This window comes from Psittacula echo (assembly GCF_963264785.1).
Source record: "Psittacula echo genome assembly, chromosome: 5".
In the NCBI taxonomy this organism is placed as follows: domain Eukaryota; kingdom Metazoa; phylum Chordata; class Aves; order Psittaciformes; family Psittacidae; genus Psittacula; species Psittacula echo.
The window spans coordinates 89,286,647-89,302,671 of NC_137739.1; the positions used below are offsets into that span (position 1 = coordinate 89,286,647).

The window sequence follows — 16,025 nt, forward strand, 5'->3', positions numbered from 1 at the left end:
TCCTTTGCCTGGGGTTTGTGTCTATTGTAAGTGCAGGTCTTCCTAGCTTTTTCCTGAAGAGTCCCTGGCTACGTGTAACCTATTCAAGCTGAGCAAGCTGATCTTGCTAGAGTAAGTTTAAAAACCTCTCTATGGTTGTTAAATCGAGAAATTATAATTCTTGCTAGCAAAATTATAATTGGTGGAGATGGTCTGCATGTCTGGAGGGAAGACACAAGAAATAAATGTAAGAGGGAAAACACTAGCCAAAGAAAGGGAGAGAAGCTACGCACTAGTTAATTCTGGAAGAAAAAAAGAGTTAAATTGGCATCTAAAATACTACCCGAAGGAAGAATTTATTGCTTCTTCATATGAAAATAAGGCATGTGGAGCATTCTACATGTCTGTTTTGAAGTGCATGCAAGCAAAACGGAAGAGTGGAGATCAAAGGAATTGAAGAACTACTGTATCAGTGGAATATTTAACTTGACAGTGGAGTGGCAGAAGGTAGGTTTCAATGGTTTAAGCTAGTGCTGGAGACATGAAAAGGAACAGCTGTGCTAGAGGTGTTTAGAAAACTATTAAGTTTACTTAAAACTGTTCCAGAGAAGTGGTCCAAGATGATATCTGAAGGAAACAAATCCTATAAAATCACTTGTTTCATAGGCTCTTAGATAACCCCCAGTGTTCCCCTGTTCTTTGTAGATTAGAGGAGAATAGTAACTAATCAGAAGATGAAAAATGTTTTAAGACTGCTCAGTATAGAAGTTGTTGTAAGTGAACCTTAGAAACAAAAACTAGGATGAAGGGAGGGAGGCGGATGGCTTGAAATTCATGGATACTCCAGGACTAATTATTGCCAGATCCAAAGCAATTTGATGAAGTGAATGGGAAAGCTCAGGAAGTCACAGGTTTAGTTTAGCTGAGAAGAATGAGGAGGAGGTATTATCAATGTGAAATTTATCAGTTGCCTGGTTGAGCTGCTTAACACATTCATTCTGGTCTCCCAGTTCTTCCATATCCTTTTAATGTCTGCCCTTAGAGTTGTCTCCATTCCCCCTGTAATGAAATTTATTAGATTTCAATTAAAAATAAAATAGGTCTGTAACTAGCAGACAGCTGAGGATGTTCAATGCCCCTTCACTGAAGTGTGGTGCTCATTCTGGCTTTTATTACTGTCAAAGAATAACCTTATCTGAAGGCTTTGAGATACTGAAAGCTGCACAGAGGGAAGAGGCTTCACTTGGCCACCTTTACACTGGCAGTAAAAGAGAACAGTTTGAAAACTGTTGGAGAAAAGTCAGTTTATGAAATATTCTCAGCATGTGACTTCTGCTTTTAAGAGTCTAGGGGAATTTTAAATAGGCAGGTGAGAGCAGCATGTTCTCAGACTAAATTCCATCTGTCTTCTCTCAAATAATGGACCACAGAAGTTAAAGGGGGTTTGTGATGTTGGAATGGCCTCTTGAGAGAAAAATTGAGAAGTCTGGAGGTTCTTGGTGGCCAGCAGAAGGAATGGTGTCACAGAACTGGGGCAGTCTTGGCTGAAAAGTGAGTACTACATCTGGAAAAGAGAGAAGAGGAGCAACCAAGATTCCCAGCTTGACCAGCATTCCCTCAGAAACAGCAACTAGGTACCGATGAGGACATACAGGAGGCCTGTGTCTTGCTACATTAGGTGTTAGTGTTCAGCTGGTGGTCTGTAACTGTTTCTGTATCAGCAGAATTAACCCTGGAAAAGTCTATCAGGTCTAATTTTTTTAAATAACTATAATCTATGAATGAGCCAAACCCTGGGAAAAGGGAGATTCAGAGTACAGAGGAATGTAGTGTCTAAAGATAAATCTTTTAAGCTGTTAACATTGACTTTTCCTTCCCCAGCGTCCTCGCAGCAGTGTGAATTCTGGTCCAGAAGTGTCCTACCCACTGCTCAGTTTCACCCCGTATGTGGAAGAGTCAGCTCAGCTACAAGCCATGTGAGTCTTTGCTTCAGTTTGCAATGGGGATTGCATTTGAGATGATTAAAGCTGCTTTGAAAACTTCTGACTCATTTTGCCAAGTAGTCAAGCCTCTAAATCTGCAAGAACTTAAAGATCTGTCAACCCGGAAGCTTTGTGCTTTAGCAGGTGGCAGAGGCTTCAGTAGAGGATGCATAAGAACATGGGAAGCTCCCAATGACCTGGCAATGTGAGCTTGTAGCCCAGAATCCCCCATGAGTAGCAGGTCAAGGGAGGGGATTCTCCCCCTCTGCTGCACTCTGGAGAGACCCCTCCTGAAGTCCTGTGTCCAGCTCTGGGGCAAAAGTACAAGAGAGACGTGGAGCTGGTGGAGTGAGTCCAGAGGAGGCCATGGAGATGCTGTGAGGGCTGGAGCAGCTCTGCTCTGGAGCCAGGCTGAGAGAGCTGGGCTGGTTCAGCCTGGAGAAGAGAAGGCTCCTGAAGGGGAGACCTGAGAGCAGCGCCAGTGCCTAAAAGGGGCTGCAGGAAACCTGGAGAGGGGCTTGGGACAAGGGCCTGTAGGGACAGGACAAGGGCCTTTAACCTGCCAGAGGAGAGACTGAGATGAGCTCTTAGGCAGAAGCTCTTCCCTGTGAGGGTGCTGAGGCGCTGGCACAGGGTGCTCAGTGAAGGTGTGGCTGCCCCATCCCTGGCAGTGTTCAAGGCCAGGTTGAGTGGGTTTGGGGCAAGCTGCTCTAGTGGAAGGTGTCTCTGCCCATGACAGAGAGTTGAGATTAGATGAGCTTTAAGTTCCCTTCTGAGCCAAACCCTTCTGTGACTCTGTGATTCTATGATTTGACTATTGCTGCTCATTATGTGGAAGCCTATATCATATTTATATATGCTAATTATTTTAATAGCTTAACTCAATGTGTTTACATGAAAACACAGTTACCTCTCTTAGGATGCTGTTTGCTATGAAAGCAGCCCCAAAGTGAGAGAGGCTTACTGCTGTTTTTTCTGTACTTTGCTCTCGCAAAGTTTTAGTCTGAAACAAGCTTTCCAGGTTTCCATGACAACAGTGTTGCTTAGGTCATGGACAAGTTTGCTGGTTTGCCTGAAATTCCCTTCCTGCTAGTGCAGTGCTCACTGAAATGCTGATAAATCCCAGGAGATGCTCTGTGTTAGAGCAGATGAAAAAACATTATCTTGCAAAGCTGCTCCCCTTTTTCTGTGGTTGCTGATGGCTGTAGGATACACAGGTTCTTCGTTAGACAGAAATGGAAAAGAATGTTTGCTGTTAGAGCCAGCTTTCAGGGCTCTGCCTTGCATGTAATCAAAGAACAGTGCTAGGTAGCTAACAGTGTGGATTTTTTCCTGTGGGTTTTGCATGCTGCATGTGGACTACAGAATAGCCCTGGCCAAGAACATGCCATAATGCAGTTTAAGAATATGCAAAACAAGTTTCTGTCTAAGCTATAACACTTTGTTACTCCTGAAAGTCAATGATACCATAGAGTTGAGTCTCTTGACATGCTGGTCTCCCAGTTGAAAAATTATTACTTACAGAAGGCAGCACCCTAAGACCAGGGAAAAGAAAGGAGTGGGTGGGAACTGTGAGCATGGTTCTAAATTAGCTGGAAGCAACTTGAGCAGAGAGTTTCCATGTAGTTTTATCCATGTAGCTGAAAATTTAAAAGCAGCTTATTTTTCTGCCTTTGATTGCACTTCCTCATGATGCTCTGTGGTCACCAAATCAAATCTGAAAGTGTTGAATTGAAGCTGTAAATATGATGCAGCCATGCTGTCAGTTGTCGTGAGAGATTTGGGTAGAAGGACACCCTGGAGTGATCTTGGTAATAAACCCTCACACAAGAAAAGCTTTAAAACATAGCCACCCATTAGCCTCATAATCTCCCCAGTAATTTAAGGTTGTGAGTCCCTTCAGATGCAAAACAAACCAGATGTCTTGGAAGTGTGCACTGTTTTCTTCTGAACTAAGTATTTACCCAAACCACATTTAATGCATATTTTTAAGGTCAGTTGTTTAGATCATCTTTTATTGAGGTACAGATGGTTGGTGGAGCCATCTGGATTACTGGTATGTATAAAACCACAAATTCTGGTTCTCTCTCCTGAGATAGGCTGTAACAATTTTGAAAGCACCTTCAAGCTAAGAATCATAGAACCACAGAATAGTTAGGGTTGGAAAGGACCTTAAGATCATCTAGTTCCAACCCCCCTGCCATGGGCAGGGACACACCACACTAAACCATGCCACCCAAGGCTTCATCCAACCTGGCCTTGAACACTGCCAGGGATGGAGCATTCACAACCTCCCTGGGCAACCCATTCCAGTGCCTCACCACCCTCTCAGAAAAGAATTTCTTCCTCAGATCCAATCTAAACTTCCCCTGTTTCAGTTTGAACCCGTTACCCCTTGTCCTCTCACTACAGTCCCTGATGAAGAGTCCATCCCCAGCATCCTTGTAGGCCCCCTTCAGATACTGGAAGGCTGCTCTGAGGTCTCCACGCAGCCTTCTCTTCTCCAGGCTGAACAGCCCCAACTTTCTCAGCCTGTTTTCATACGGAAGGTGCTCCAGTCCCTGATCATCCTCGTGGCCCTCCTCTGGACTTGTTCCCCAACAGTTCCATGTCCTTTTTATGTTGAGGACACCAGAACTGCACACAATGTTTCAAGTGAGGTCTCCCGAGAGCAGAGCACAGGGGCAGGATCACCTCCTTCGACCTGCTGGTCACACTCCTCTTGATGCAGCCCAGGATACGGTTGCTTTCTGGGCTGCGAGCGCACACTGCAGCCGGCTCATGTTCATTTTCTCATCGACCAACACTCCCAAGTCCTTCTCTGCAGGGCTGCTCTGAATCTCTTCTTTGCCCAACCTGTAGCCGTGCCTGGGATTGCTCTGATCCAGGTGTAGGACCTTGCACTTGGCATGGTTAAACTTCATCAGGTTGGCATCAGCCCACCTCACAAGCGTGTTGAGGTCCCTCTGGATGGCATCCCTTCCCTCCAGCGTTATCAACCGAACCACACAGCTTGGTGTCATCGGCAAACTTGCTGAGGGTGCACTCAATCCCACTGTCCATGTCACCGACAAAGATGTTGAACAAGACCGGTCCCAACACCCATCCCTGAGGGACACAACTTGTTACCGGTCTCCAGCCAGACATCGAGCCATTGACCACAACTCTTTGCATGTGGCCATCCAGCCAGTTCTTTATCCACCGAGTGGTCCACCCATCAAATTGATGTCTCTCCAATGTAGAGACAAGGATGTCGTGTGGGACAGTGTTGAACGCTTTGCACAAGTCCAGGTAGATGATGTCAACTGCTCTGCCCCCGTCCATCAGTTCCGTAGCCCCATCATAGAAGGCCACCAAATTGGTCAGACAGGATTTCCCCTTAGTGAAGCCATGCTGGCTGTCACCAACCACCTCCTTGTTTTTCACGTGCCTTAGCCTGCCTTCCAGGAGAATCTGCTCCAAGATTTTGCCAGGCACAGAGGTGAGACTGACTGGTCTGTAATTCCCCAGGTCATCCATTTTCTCCTGCTTGAAGATGGGGGTTATATTTCCCTTTTTCCAGTCGTCAGCAACTTCACCTGACTGCTATGATTTTTCAAATATGATGGCCAGTGGCTTAGCAACTTCATTCGCCAGCTCCTTCAGGACCCACGGATGGATGTCGTCAGGTCCCATGGACTTGTGTACATTTAGGTTTTTAAGATGGTCTCGAACCAGATCCTCTCCTACAGTGGGCCTAGGGTCTTCATTCTTACAGTCCCTGCGTTCGCCTTCCAAGACTTGGGTGGTGCAGTCAGAGCCTTTGCCAGTGAAGACTGAGGCAAAGAAGTCATTAAGAACCTCAGCCTTCTCCAAATCCCGGGTAACCAGTTCTCCCGATAGCTTCCGGAGGGGGCCTACTTTGTCCCTAGTCTGTCTTTTATTTGCTACGTACCTATAGAATCCCTTCCTGGTATCCTTCACATCCCTAGCCAAGTTTAATTCTAACTGGGCCTTAGCTTCCCAGACAACATCCCTGTATTCTTCCCAGGCCGCCTGTCCCTGCTTCCACCTTTTATAAGCTTCTTTTTTCCTTTGAGTGTTCCTGAGCAGCTCCTTATCCATCCAAGGAGGTCTCCTGGTCCTCCTGCTGCACTTCCTTCTAGTTGGGATGCAACACTCCTGAGCTTGGAGCAGGTGATCCTTGAATAACAACCAAGAGTCTTGGGCCCCCCTGCCCTCTAGGGCTGTATCCCATGGAACCTTACTCAGCAGGTTCCTGAAGAGGCCAAAGTCTGCTCTCTTGAAGTCCAGGACAGTGAGCTTGCTGCACACTCTTCTCACTGTCCTGAGGATCTCAAATTCGACCATCTCGTGATCACTGCAGCCAAGGCTGCCCTGGAGCATCACATTTCCAACCAGCCCTTCCCTGTTGGTGAGCACAAGGTCAAGCATGGCACCTCTCCTTGTCGGCTCCTCTATTACTTGCAGAAGGAAGTTACCTTCCACACAATTGAGGAACCTCCTGGATTGCTTGTGCTGGGCCGTACTGCCACTCCAACAGATGTCAGGGTGGTTGAAGTCCCCCATGAGAACAAGGGCCTGCGAGCGTGAGGCTGTTCCTATCTGCCTATAGAGCGCTTCATCCACAGATTCCTCTTGATATGTAACAAGATCTGTAACCCTTCTTCCTCTGGGATCTGTAACAGATCCCCACAATAATGTCCCCCATCGCTGTTCTCCCTTTAACCCTGACCCACAAACTCTCTGTCGACTGCTCACCCGTCCCCAGACAGAGTTCCATACTTTCCAGCCTATCCGTAACATAAATAGCAACTCCCCCTCCCTGCCTGCCAGGCCTGTCTTTTCTAAAGAGCCTGTAACCTTCCATTCCAACACTCCAGTAGTAGGAGCCATCCCACCATGTTTCTGTGATGCCTACTGTATCCTACTCCTGTAGTTGTGCATGCATCTCTAATTCCTCATGTTTGTTCTCCATGCTACGGGCGTTTGTATAGAGGCATCTGAGCCGAGCTCCCAATGAACCCAGGTCATTGGCTGGAGCAGCTGGAATATCTCTGCATCGCTCCAAGCATTTATTGTAGGTGCTGGCAACTGACTGGGTGTGATGGGATGAAACAATGCCCCCCTTCCCCAGCACATCTGGTTTAAAGAAAACTTGGCCAGCCTGGCAAGCCTCCTACCAGAACCACTCTTCCTCTTCTTTGCCAGATCAGCTCCACCAGCCCCCAGTAGACCTGGCCTACTAACTTGGGCCCCATGTTCAAGACACCCAAACCCCTGACTATGACACCATCCTTTTAAGTATTTATTAACCTGGCCAATCCTCCTAGCTTTTTTAAGGTCCTCCCCTGTATCCTGGAGAATTGACGAAAAGACAATCTGAGCTCCAGAGCCCCTAACCACCTCTCCCAGGGCTCCGTAGTCCTTCTTTATGTTCTCCAGGCTACTTCTATCAATATCGCTAGCACCCACATGGATCACCAGAAGTGGGTAATAGTCCGTGGGTCTCACTAGAGCAGGCAGCCTCTCTGCAACATCCCTGATCCGTGCCCCAGGTAGGCAACACCTCCCTTGAGATGGGGTCAGGCCGACAGATGAGTGCTTCTGTCCTTTTCAAAGTTGAGTCCCCTACCACTATGACCCGCCTCTTCTTCCTGGCAGCACCAGTAGTGACCTTCTTTACTGGTGCACCAGCCGGTTGTTTCTGGTGCAAGTGCCCTTCCTTCTTAGCACCCTGCAGGACAGCAAAGCTGTTCTGGGTGGGGACAACAGCTTTAGGAGGAAGCCCCTTGCTTTTAATTGTCCTTTTCCTCTTTTTTTTGTTGTTACTATTTCCCAGCTTCCTGGGTTGACAGCCTCCTCCACTCCCCCATGAGCTTCAGGGGACGCTTGAGGGCCCTGCACAGTTTGGGCCTGGAGGAGGCAGTCCTGATTCCTCTCAGCATCCCTGACATCTTGCAGCCTATTAACAGCATCCCACAGCTCAGCCACCTGCTGCAGGAGGACCTGCACCAGGGAGCACCGAGTGCAGCCCTACCCGTTGGGCATCGTTCCCTCAGGAGATCAGTGCAGGCACTCTCTACAGTCCGAGCTCTGCACTGCAGCCTCCCCTCTCATCGGCTCTGTCTGGGTGCCTCTATGCTGGCCACCGCTGTGGCAGCCAGAGCAGAGCTCCCAGATCGGGCCCTGATCACACGGTGAGCGCCCACCATCCCGCTCGCCTGCCCGCGCGAACTGCCTCCACCCACCCTGTTCGCCGCGCCCCCAGGGGCAGGTTTTTAACCAGTCAGAGCTGGTGCCGTTCGTCCTGGCTCCGCCCCCTTCGCGTCAGCTGAGCTGCCGGCTCCTGGGCAAGTCCTGTTGAGGACCGGGGGCTCGCTCGGTAGCTCTGTCCGCTCTGAGTTGAGGCTCCTGGACGCTGATCTCCTCCCCGCTCCGGTGTTGAAGGCGTCCTTTCTCGAGCTACTCACCTCAGCAATTGACCCAGCAATTAGAAGTTGAATGCTAATGATTCCTTCCACTGTACAGTGATGGGCTTTTAGTGTGTGTTTGTTTTTTGCAATGGGGCACTTAATTTCTGTTGCTCAGCATGCAAAACATTCTGATTGAGCAAATTCCTCCCCATTATTGCATCTTAAATCTTCTCCTTTTTATTTTCTTAACCTAAAATGCCAGGCTTAATCTAGTCCAAGATCTTAATTCTTTTAAGTCAAAGAATCACAGAATCATGTAATGGTTTGTGTTGGAAGGGAGCTTAAAGCTCCTCCAGTTCTAACCCCCTGCCGCAGGCAGGGACACCTTCCACTAGAGCAGGTTGCTGCAAGCCCTGTCCAGCCTGGCCTTGAACACTGCCACTATCCTGCAACTAGCTTCTGAGATTAGCTGTGTTCTCTCCTATGCTTGCTTTTCTATCTTACAGTGATAATAACTGTGTGTTTTCAGGACTCCCTGCAAAATTGAACCCAGCATAAATCGGGTTTTAAGTGCTCGCAAACCTGAGAAAGAGGAGGACCCACTGCAGCGAGTACAAAACTATCAGCAGGATACTCAAGAGAAAAAAGAGATGATGATGTACTGTAAAGATAAAGTTTACGCTGGAGTTGAAGAGTTTTCTTTGGAGGAGATCCGAGCTGAAATCTACAGAAAGAAAGCAAAAAAGAAAGCTGAAGGTATGCTTCAAAATGGGATGACATAAAACTTCCTGGGGTGGAATCATCAAGTTGTACTTACTGCTATCAGCATAAAGCTGTTGTAGGCTTAATTTGTAGGTTTAAACCAACAATAGTGCATGTGGGTCTTTTTAAACTAACGTGGTAGAATACAGCAAACTATTTGAACTTGCTAACATGTAGAGAGAAAGGGATGTTTGGCTCAGCACTAGGACCTTGCAAGCATGCACAAGCACTGAGATTATTCAGTAAACGCAGTGAAGAAGACTGTTGGTGACCACCAGAGACCCTCACTCAGCTAGAAAGTGCATGTATAATTAGAATGCAAATATTATCATTAGTTCTTGGAAAAGCTATGAATATGCATGGTATGCTAAATATGTGGCTGCTGTCAGCAAGTAATGGGTGTGCTCACCTTTGTGAAATGATTCATTTGTGTGCCCAGAGCTGCAGTAAGGAATGCTGCTTTCTAAAACTCCAGTTGAGTCTTAGAGTTTCTCTGACTGACTTCTATGGGAACACTGTCTCTTACTGCAGCTGCTTTTCTTTCTCTACTGGGATGGTTAGTTAACTCTCTGAGGTGTAACATGTCTGGCAGCTTTACATGTAAATGTGAAACGGGGAAAGAAACCGGAGGGTTTAGCACCTTTAAATATAATTTAGGCTTTAGGCACAGATGGCATGTGAAATGTGTTGTGCCATATAAGCTTTTCTTCCACAGAGGAGATGCAGGCCATAGCACAGGAGATGGATAAAATACAAAGGAAAATTGAGGAGCTGGAGAAGAAATTAAAGAAGAAAGAAGATGATGAGCAGCAGCAACCATGTGAACAGGTATTGCCCTCATTTAATTGTTCTTTTCCAAATAGCTACTCTTAAGTAAAAGTACGGAAGGAGGAATAATATCTGATACAGTTCTCTTTGGCTCACACTTGTTAAACTTTTGAAAAGATGCTTCGATGTGCTGTACACATACACCACCTAGTAAATGAATGCTCAGAGAAGTAATTCTTTTTTTGTCCCCCCCCTTGTCCCCAAGTCCTATCCTTTCACCATAGGAATGTAAACTAAAGACTTTCAGTTTTGCACTGTTACTTTACAAGTATTGTTGAGTTCTTTAACAACTGGACAGGATACCTTATGCTAAGGTATAAAGTTCTGAATTTTGGTAGTAAAGTTATGCCAAGTGCTTAAGGGCAAATTGCTCTTTCTTAAGCTCTCTTCATGGGTGGCCTCCTTTAATCCAGAGAATCTGTAGTGCAAAAGATGACTGGAGGGAAGCTGGAACTAAGGAAAGAAGTGAAGGGTTGTAAAGTGGTGTGGGATAACCCCAGCAGGCAATTAAGCACCACCCAGCCACTTGCTCAGTACCCCTCAGTGGGGTGGGAGGGAGAATTGGAAGGGTAAAAGTGAGAAAACTCATGCATTGAGATGAGGACAGTTCAGTAGATAAACTAAAAGCTGTGCGTGCAAGCAAAGCAGAATAAGAAGTTCATTCACTACTTCCCACTGCAGCCATGTGTTTAGCCATTTCTGGGAAAAAAAGCAGGGCTTCATCATGGGTAATGGTTACTTGGGAAGCCAAATGCCCTAATTCTGAACATCCCCTGCTTCCTCTGGATTTTATTGCTGAGCATGATATAGTACAGTGTGGAATATTCCTTTGGTCACTTGGGCTCAGCTGTCCAAGCTGTGTCCCCTCCCAGCTTGTGCAACAACAGTTTTCTTATAGCTTGCAAATAACAAGTGAAAGTTAATTATTTAAAGCTTTTCCTTTTTCCCAACTTCATCAGTTGGGCTAATAAAGCATGTTCTCCTTCTCTCTCTCTCTTCCTTCCCCACTTCCAAAACAATGCCTTTCATTTTAAATAATGAAATACAAAGCATGAATTTAATAAAAGTTATGTAACTGCTTACATATGTCTTAGTTGCAGTATAATTAAATTCTCCTATGAAAGTTTTATATGGCAAAGAGTAAAATTATGCATTTTAACTACACTAAGCAGAAGAATTGATTTTTTTTTTTTTCATGCAAGTGAAGTAAGTACAAATAAAAATGGTTGAAGATCACGAAGGCTTTAACAACCTACAGAGAGCTATCACAATGTTCTTAGAACCTTGTTGCATGGCTTGGGATTCCATCATGCTGGAACCAAAATACAGTTTTGTTTCTACAGCCACCAGAGACAACTGAGCCTTCACCTCCTTTGGGACTGCAAGGTTTTACTTCTTCCAGTGTAACAGAAGTTGGGGAGAAACAGCCTCAGTTGCAAAGGTAATACAGGATTTTCTTAGCCAGCAATGAGAATTTGTGGTTATGAGTAACATGGATCATGAGCAGCCCATATCTGTGGACAGAATGGAATACACCCCTCAGCATCAGCCTGTAACCAGGATCAGTAATGTGTCTCGATGTATTTTTCTATTATTTGTGTGAAGGATCTTCTTCCAAGTAGCAGTGTCAGCTTGCCTTGCCTTTTTACGAAGTTTACTTATGCTTTATGAAGGTGTGTGAAATACAAGCAGCAACTTTGTGTCTCTTTCACAGTGAATTCCAGGTCTCTGAAGATGCTCAACTCCAGAAACCATCTCGTTCTGAGGGTAAATATTAACATTTTTTACTATTAAGGAGAAGGCCATGGTAAAGGAATTGCTCTTTCATATGAACAGCAAGATTGGAACAAACTAAACCCAAAAGTCAAGGTGGATTAGAAGAATGAAAATGAGAATGTGCTAGTGGTGCGTTTAACTGTATCTGTCAAAAGACTGAGCATCTGAGGTCACTTTGCAAGGACTTTGAAGCAGAAGAGCTTTTTTCTTTTAATAGGTGAAGAGCTTTCTTAACACTTGAATATATGCAGCCTCACTAAAATCTGTGAAAGAGTTCAACATTAAGCTTGGTATTATCTTAAGTCCTCCTTTTATCTCTGAAGACTTGGTAGAGGAGTACAATCAGAAATTACATGTTCAGTTTTGTTGGGAAGGGTGTGTGCTGAAGAAGTTTTGCTTTTAGCCTTACTTGACTAGTGTTACTGTTGACAGAGGTTATCCAGCCTCCTGATGTATGCCCAGACACACGAAAGGGAAGGGTCTCTTTTTTAGGCTCTGAGGATGAACAGGAGCTGCAGAAGGATAAAGCCAAACTTGGGAAGAGAGAGAACATAACGTACCGTAACTCCAGTTCATTGGCACAACAAAACCCACCCTTTTTAACCACGCTTTTTTAACGTCAATTCTGCAACATCCTGCTAGGACTGGTATTTATAGGACTGTGTATTAAATGTTGATAGTACCGTTAGTTGCATGTGGAAACCTTGCTGGTTTGGTCTAGTGTGAAGAGTCCCTGCCCATGGCAGGGGGTTAGAACTGGATGATCTTAAAGTCCTTTCCAATCCAAACCATTCCATACTTCTATGATTTTATGATTCTGTGATTAAATAGAGACTCTCGGTTTTCCTTTTCAGATGTTGGTCTCCTTCTCCCACAGGATCCTCCTACATTTTTCACCATATTTGATGAATCCTCTACTTTGGCAAATCAGAATATAAGGTAAAATTATTCAAAGTTTAGATTTCAAAGGGAGGGAAACTGAAGTATCAAATCACTTTGTGTGGCAGCTGAAATACTGTGCAGTTTCTTATACGGATGTGGGGTGGCTTTTTTATTTATTGCTTTATTTCATTACTCTGCTTAGGAAGTCCATGATGAGGAAATACTCTCCTGTTGTTTCTACACACTTAAAACTATTTAAGCTGCTATGTAAACTCTCTTCATTCTGGGGAGATGTATGCATTGCACATTACTGATGGTTCTGTAGCAGAAGGTGATAGATTGAAACTGTTGGTAGACTTAAATCTTGAGAATCTCTGTTGAAGATCAGAAGCTCCTACTGTAAGTATTTAATGGAATGTCACTTTATCTTAGTTGTTCAGCAGATCATGCACAGAAAAGTGCCCGGCGCCCTCTCGCTGTTCAGAAACCTTCCAATTCTCCACCTGCAAATGAAAATGTGTCGCCAGAAGCCTGTGTAAGGAAACAGTTTCTCCTATAGCAGATTTCCTATCACAGAGAAAACCAGCATAGAATGTTCTACTGTTGAACTGAGTGAGATTGGCTGGACTGACATGATGTGCCACAATCAAGGATGTGCAATTTCTGTCTGCCATGGCAATTCTTGAATTGGGTGATGTTCAGGTTATGCTGTAAGCTTCATGGTTTTGTTAGGGCTTAAGGTGGCCAATACAGCAATTTTGTATAGTTCTGCTTTACATGTTCTGTGTCTTTGATGCCCAGCATTTTAGTAAATACTTTAATGGTTGGACTTGATCTTAAAGGTCTTTTCCAACCTAGCTGATTCTATAATTCTATATATTCTATGATTCTAATAATGAGCTTGTAACTGAACTGAAATAGACTTCTGCAGTGTTAAATACTAAGTAGCCTTTAGCAGTTCAAAGCAGCTCTGCAGAGTTCTAGAGGGTAACAAAGCTACTCTTCCTAGTTGGGGAAAAAAATGTGGTATTACGGTGAGGGTTTAATGACTCAATTTTAATGAGCAATGAAAGTAGAGTATGTGAAGACTGAGTGTCAGATCCATGTTGAAAGGTGCTGGGGTGGAAGAAAAGGGAGAGAATTGTTCAACTTTTAAATGGAAAGAAGAGTATCTGAAGGAGGCCTACAAGGATGCTGGGGATGGACTCTTCATCAGGGACTGTAGTGACAGGACAAGGGGTAACGGGTTAAAACTGAAACAGGAGAAGTTTAGATTGGATCTGAGGAAGAAATTCTTTTCTGAGAGGGTGGTGAGGCACTGGAATGGGTTGCCCAGGGAGGTTGTGAATGCTCCATCCCTGGCGGTGTTCAAGGCCAGGTTGGATGAGGCCTTGGGTGACATGGTTTAGTGTGAGGTGTCCCTGCCCATGGCAGGGGGGTTGAAACTGGATGATCTTAAGGTCCTTTCCAACCCAAACTATTCTATGATTTGACAGAATTTTTTCACTGTCTTTCTGCTTTCTTTCAGGATGAGCTGAATGGAATTGAACCTTTGGCTGAAGATGCAATTGTGACAGGTTCCTACAAGAACCAAACCATTTGTGCCATCCCAGAAGACACGTGTGACTTCGTTACGGCTGCCCATCTGGCTTCAACACCCTTCCATGGGGTGGTAGCTCAGAGAATCCCAGATCCTGGTTTCTCCCAGAGTGTCCTGAAGGAAAACTGTCCAGAAGCGAAGAGCACACCCCCAAATCAAGAAATGCTGGTGCGTGAGGGAGTGTACAGTGAAGCTCTGTGTGTAAATAAGCTGAGGTAAGTAACAGCAAAGTATCTTAAGCCCCTTTTCTGTCTTTGGTTGTGCTTTTACTATTCTGTTGTTGAAGAAACAATTTCCTGAAGAGATCAGGATATACTGAGGACAGTCATTTCCCTAGCTCAGGGTCCATTTTGCCTCAAGCGGATTTAGGAGGCAACAGCAAGCCTATTTGGTTTTCCTGCATTACTGCTGCAGGACTTAACTCCATGCTTTTCCTACCAAATGAATTGCAAAGAAAGTAACGAACACATTCTGTCTTTGGAACCAGAGGTTAAAAGCAGACTTATCAGTTCCTTTTCTACTTGAGTGCTGCTGTAATTATTTTAGTATATAAAATGCGTCTGGTGATAATGGCTTAACTTCTACAGAGGAGAAAAGCTGGAGAGAAGGAAAAAAACCTGTCAAACAACCTCCTGTTTCTTGCTGTAAAGAAAAAAGCATCCATTCGGTGGGTTTTTCTCAATTTAGAACAGTTTGATTTGCGAGCTCTTGCTATGAACACACATAGACCATGCTGAAGGTGTTTGCTTACTTGGCAAGATTCCTGATTATAACTGGAAAGAAAGAGCAAGAGTTATTTCCCACCCAGCTCTCCACTGCTTTAAAAGCACTGTAGGTCTGAATTTTGGCAGTGGAGTAAGAAACAGTATTTCTTTTGTTGTAGCAGTTGTATTTAATGGGAAAGAAGATAAAATTCATCTGTAGACTAAGATTCTGAGTGTAAGCCATCAGCTAAAATGAAGCTCTGGCATAACTATTGGTTTTCCACTAGGACAGGAAAGGACTTTGTGCTGAAAAGGAGTCATGAAGTGCACTGTATCCTTTCAAAATCATGAGGCTAGTGTTGTCTGGACATTGTATCTTCTGCAAATCTGACTAACTTGCCTTCATTTACAGCCCAATCATGGAAGCAAGCCTGGAAGATACTCACTCGTCAGGTGGTTCTGTCTCCTCAGGATCGTCTCTTTCCTCTGTTACACAAATATCTACTATGAAATACCTGCATATTCCTCAGAAACTGGAACTTGCAAACAGCTTGCCTGCTGAAACGGCTCCTGATTCTGGAGGGATCAGTGAAAACACTAGTGGTTAGTACTAAACTGAGTTGAACTCACAACGAAGACCTGTTGCTAAACTATGGTGCTTTTTCTGTATTTAGTGTATTCTACTCTGCTTTCTGTGTATTTCCTGTTACTTTGGCTTGTGACTATACTTGTGTCTCTGTTGTCAGAGCAGCAGTGAGGCATACAGTGAGCAAAAGTTATGAAATATTTACATAGAAAAATTACACCCAAAAGATGTCAATATTAAGGAGATGGAGAAGTTACTTCAGGTATTCAAGCAGGGGGTGTGTAGGTGTAATGAGGTTGAATTCTGAAGTAAAAAAATTGGACTGGAGAAGAGAAGGCTCGGGGGGGAACCTTATTGCTCTCTAGATCCTCTGACAGGAGGATCTAGTGAGGTGGGGTTGGTCTCTTCTCCCAAGGAACCAAGGGATAGGACAAGAGGAAATGGCCTCAAGCTGCACCAGGAGAGGTTTAGGTGGAGATGAGGAACAATTTCTTCCCCAAAAGTGTTGTC

At 44.8% G+C, this 16,025-nt stretch overlaps 1 protein-coding gene across 1 annotated transcript in view; it reads left to right on the plus strand.

The window, feature by feature from the left end:
• The window catches only part of BUB1B (BUB1 mitotic checkpoint serine/threonine kinase B), a 30,872-nt gene that overhangs the window by 3,523 nt on the left and 11,324 nt on the right, over positions 1 to 16,025 (plus strand). Inside the window, exons 8-16 of the mRNA XM_080619645.1 lie at positions 1,861 to 1,955; positions 8,907 to 9,133; positions 9,855 to 9,967; positions 11,311 to 11,408; positions 11,682 to 11,734; positions 12,598 to 12,682; positions 13,058 to 13,160; positions 14,154 to 14,440; positions 15,342 to 15,517. Of these exons, the coding sequence (XP_080475771.1) occupies positions 1,861 to 1,955; positions 8,907 to 9,133; positions 9,855 to 9,967; positions 11,311 to 11,408; positions 11,682 to 11,734; positions 12,598 to 12,682; positions 13,058 to 13,160; positions 14,154 to 14,440; positions 15,342 to 15,517 (1,237 nt within the window). The remainder of the gene's footprint in view (positions 1 to 1,860; positions 1,956 to 8,906; positions 9,134 to 9,854; positions 9,968 to 11,310; positions 11,409 to 11,681; positions 11,735 to 12,597; positions 12,683 to 13,057; positions 13,161 to 14,153; positions 14,441 to 15,341; positions 15,518 to 16,025) is intronic.